The sequence below is a fragment of the Plasmodium gonderi genome (assembly GCF_002157705.1).
Source record: "Plasmodium gonderi DNA, contig: Pgo-contig_253, whole genome shotgun sequence".
NCBI classification, from domain to species: Eukaryota; Apicomplexa; class Aconoidasida; order Haemosporida; family Plasmodiidae; genus Plasmodium; species Plasmodium gonderi.
The window spans coordinates 8938-13724 of NW_021629165.1; the positions used below are offsets into that span (position 1 = coordinate 8938).

Consider the following 4787-nt stretch of genomic DNA (forward strand, 5'->3'; position numbering starts at 1 on the left):
ATGATGTAATGAATTATCGTAAACGTATTCCTTGAAATCATGATATATTGATATAACGGAAAAACCAAGAGAAAAATTATAAATGAATTCTAATGAATATCATATCATATCATTAATTATTTTCTCTTGAAAAAAATATATATGTTGTAATGTATTAGTATATATATTTTTATTGGGGGAATAGTATATTAGCCTAATTTAATTAACATTCATCTTGAATATAAAAAATAGCACTATACAAGGTTTCTACTTTTTATAATTATATATAAAATAATATTAAATATTTACAAAACTAATGACTAAGTGTTCGAATAATTACATAGGTGGTTTATCAATTTAATCTACACATACAAAATTATTTTAGACATAATAATTTTAAAAATTAAATATATATTTTTATTTTACTTTTTTTAAATGGCGATGTTTGTGTAGTGAAATTTATCCTAATATTATATAAATATATAATTTTTTTTTATAATAGTAAAAAGCACAGCAAGAAGAACAAATTAGAAGATTTAAATTCAATAGTATGAAAAGAATAAAACTTAAATATAAATTATGCTTTGTAATTTTTTTTCTTATATATGAAAATTAATATATATGAAGTAAAATTTTAAATAGTAATGTATATACACATCTGCAAATGTTTTTTATTGAAAAGTACCATATAAATAATAGAAGGAGCTATTAATAAAAAAAAATATTAATTAGTCTACGCAGTAACAAGAAATACATTTCCATTGATATTATATTACGAAATAAGGTGAAATATATAGAAAATATTTATACGTGTAATAAATTATATTCCAATATTTTAATTAAAATATAATTCATTAAGTTAGTCTGCATATCATTTATAAATTTATGCATAATATAGTAAATTATATCTTTAAAATATTTTACACTGAAAACTGTAGAACATAAAGAGCAGAATAAATATGTATTCATAAATAGTTGTTTCATTGGATATTTATATTAATACGAAATAATATTGTGAAATCTTATATTATTAAATTTACAATTTAATATGTATTTTTGCTTTATTATATTTTAAGAATTAATTTAAATTCAAATGATATTAATAATAAAATAATTTTCTGTATAAAATTATTACTTTATTTTATACGTTCATTAAACAAAGTAATCTATTTGTATTATGTATTTAATCGTATAATTATGTTGTATTATACAGCATATTATATCTGCTTTCCCACAAGATACTGTTGCATGTATCAGGTTGTTGCAATGAATTCCTTTTTATTTGATGGATATTGCACCATTTATTTATTATATTGGCTATTCCACGGTGAAAACGTGAATTATGTGGAGTGATCTATTTAATAAACACAAAAAAAAATGTATTATGCATTAAAAATATGATTTTATTATATCAATTTTTCTTGAATTTTTATTTTTTAAAAAAATTATTTTATTTTTTTAAATTTGTACAATAACATCGTCATTAACCTTATAAAATGTAAATAAGAACCCTGGAATCAGTAATATTAGAATCGTTGGAATTATAATATTAGCTGAAGTATTAGTTTTGCAGTGTGATATTTTATGGGAAGCACCAGTTATGCTATCTTTATAGTTAGTTAATGAATTATATTTATATATATACTCTTCTAACTCTTTACAGAAATGATCGCCTGCATCATATTGTCCCTTTCTTTTTTTAATATCTAAGCATGAATTCATATTAAATATTGCTGTAATTTCTGGCAAATCAATATCTTGAATATATTTTTTTTTAGCATCTTTTAAAGCTTCTTCACTGAAAATGCTATAAAGATTAGTGAGCAAAGAATGATAAAGTGATAATATACCAGTTATATATTTCCTATTGAGAAGATCATGATATACCCAATAATTCAAGTATTTACAACCGACTGCACTAAAACTTTTTTGATCATCATGTAAAATAGATTTTAAATAACAAATAATTTGGGGGCATTTTCCTTTATAAACATAATTAGAATTCCCATAAGTATCCATAACAATATTATCGCATTTATTATTATATTGATCTTCCGAATAATTTACACAGTGATCCATCTTTTGTTTATATGTATTAAATTCCTTTAGAAATGCGTACTAAAAAATATATAAACGATATAATGGGAACAATTATATTGTGTTTATTAAATTTTATATAATTACTAGAAAAGAAAAAATATGTATATATAATAATGTTGTAATTCAAATTATAATAATGTAAATAACTTTCTTATTTTCTGTCATATTCAATAATTTTATGTTTTCTAATTTTGAACATATAAGAATATTAAAATTTATTATTGTAAACACAGCACTAATAAAAAATGAAGTTCGTAATTATGATAATATACTTTCTTTATATATAATATATTTGTCAATTAATTATAAAAATACAGTTCATTAGAATAATAACTAACTTTTTACAGCGTACATATAACAGTATATATAATTTAAACACAAAATATATTTTTATCTTAGTATATTAAGGAAAAAATTAAAAGTATAGAATATTTAATAAAAAAAAATATATTGTAACTTGTCAATATACAATGTTATAGCAATCAAAAATATATAAAATTTATATATTTATATGAACATTCAGAGTACTAGAAAAAGGTAAATAATAAAATGTACTATTAAATGGAATGTATATATTAAATTATCTATCTTATTTACAATGAGTTTTGAATATTGCATGAAATTTAATACACAATATTTTAAAACATAACTAAAAAGAATGCAATAATTTCATCATATTTATAATAAATATTAGAGTTCAGGATTTTGTTTTAGGTTCCATGTTTTTTATTTTTTACGTTTAATATTATATTAATAATTATAGCTTTACTTATTCAAAACACATGCGTGCAAAAGTCATGTATATTTTTTAATATAATTTTGAGTACATATGAATAACATAAAATAATTTATAATTTATAATGATATTATTATTAAATGTAAAAAATTATAGCATTCTAGATTCATAATTATATATATTTATGCTTCATTATATATATTGTGGATATTTTTATTTTATAATATTATACAATATTTTATTTTAAATTTAATAATAGTGTGTTTCTAAATCATATTTATAATGTTTTACAATTCTATATAAAATTATAAACGTATAATAATATAACAACTTATTCCAAAATTTAACAGGCTTAGACAATTATTCTATAAATGTTGTTTTATATTCTGATATATACTTGGATAAATTACGTTTTGCAGGTTTTGATATATATATATTTTTATAATATTATTAATAAAAATATTGTTTTGGGGATCCTGATATATATATCCATAAGGAAATATATAACATATGAAACATTACTTCTGTGAATAAGAACTGAAGTATACTGATATAAATATTCATATTTAACTTTGTACTTGTAAGATATAGAATATTATTTTCCTATATTTTTGTTTTTTTTCCTCTAAATTATTCATAGTATATATATATCATCGTAAACTATGTAAACGTGCAATTAATATATTTTCGATTTTATGCTGTAACAATTTAAAGAAGACTGCATTTAAATGCCCTCAATATTTTATCTTTTGTAAGAATAAGCCTTTTATCATAGAATATAAAAAATAACGTGTTTTTTTGTATGTAATATAAAACTAAAATATGATGTTTTATAAATATGGCATAAGTTAAATTTGAATTACTTTTTTTAGGCAGAAAGTATTTCATATTATTATGTAAATAATAATGATTAATATATGAAAAAAGGAGGTTATAATATTTGTCTTCTACATTAGCAGATGTTTTATTTTTTTTTGCTATTTAAAATAATATGACATGAATTAGTGTTAATGACGTATTTTTAAAAATAGTTTTAGCTATTGTTAATAATTGACATTATATTTTATATCTTTGGATTTAATTAGTATATTGAGTAAAATTGTTACAAACCTTCATATCATATTAATAAAATACGTTCTTAATGAAATTAATAAAATTAGAGTTTTCAAAATACAGTGTATTTTAATAATATTTTGTGTTCATTCTTGTGTTATTTGTCATAAAAAAAAAGTTTAAATAATGTGATAATATAAATGATAAAAGATATATATTTAAAAAATTTGTTAACACATGTAAGCAAAAAAATTAGGAATATTATTTTCATTAATATAAGAAAATATTATTATACGTATGGGGAAAATTTGTATTATGTTCACTTATTTTATTTTTTTCTAGTTTTATCGCACATTAATGCGTTATCCTGTACAGTATATTTATACCAGGGTTAAAATTAATTATTTTAGGTTTTATAATTTTATTGTTCATATAGTATATAACATAAAAAAAGAAGATAAGCACGCTGATCATTGATAGTTTTTTTATTCATTATTTGTACCTATAGGAAATACGATTCATGTCATCATCACATCATTTTTTTGAATATTTTACACATTAAGCTATAGAATTAATTATTTCTGTACATTTTTTTATACATTAATAATTATTTCATCATTATGTAAAGTTATACAGAGAACTACATTGCATATAATTTTCATAAATTTTTCTATAATTACATAGAAATCATTTTTTTATTAATTATATATTTAATACTTATAAGAATTATATGTAATACCTTATATTTTCTGTCTATACATATATTGTTCCATATATTTTAGTAATGATTTATTGTACTTTTCTCATTTGTATGATTATAGTAATTACTGTTCCTTATTATTTTATGCTGCAAAGATAAATTTCAAGTAGTAAATTAATTCTACATCAAAATAAAAATATACAATTATAATACAATACT

General features: G+C 19.1%; 1 protein-coding gene across 1 annotated transcript; it reads right to left on the minus strand.

Annotated features, from left to right (window-relative positions):
• Positions 1-1174: 1174 nt before the first annotated feature.
• PGO_002390 (variable surface protein) lies at positions 1175-2244 on the minus strand (the record flags this gene model as incomplete). Its single annotated transcript, XM_028691120.1, has 3 exons — positions 1175-1333; positions 1450-2097; positions 2227-2244. The coding sequence occupies 3 exons, from the start codon at positions 2242-2244 to the stop codon at positions 1175-1177; spliced, it is 825 nt and encodes a 274-aa protein (XP_028546921.1).
• Between the last annotated feature and the right edge of the window lie 2543 nt (positions 2245-4787).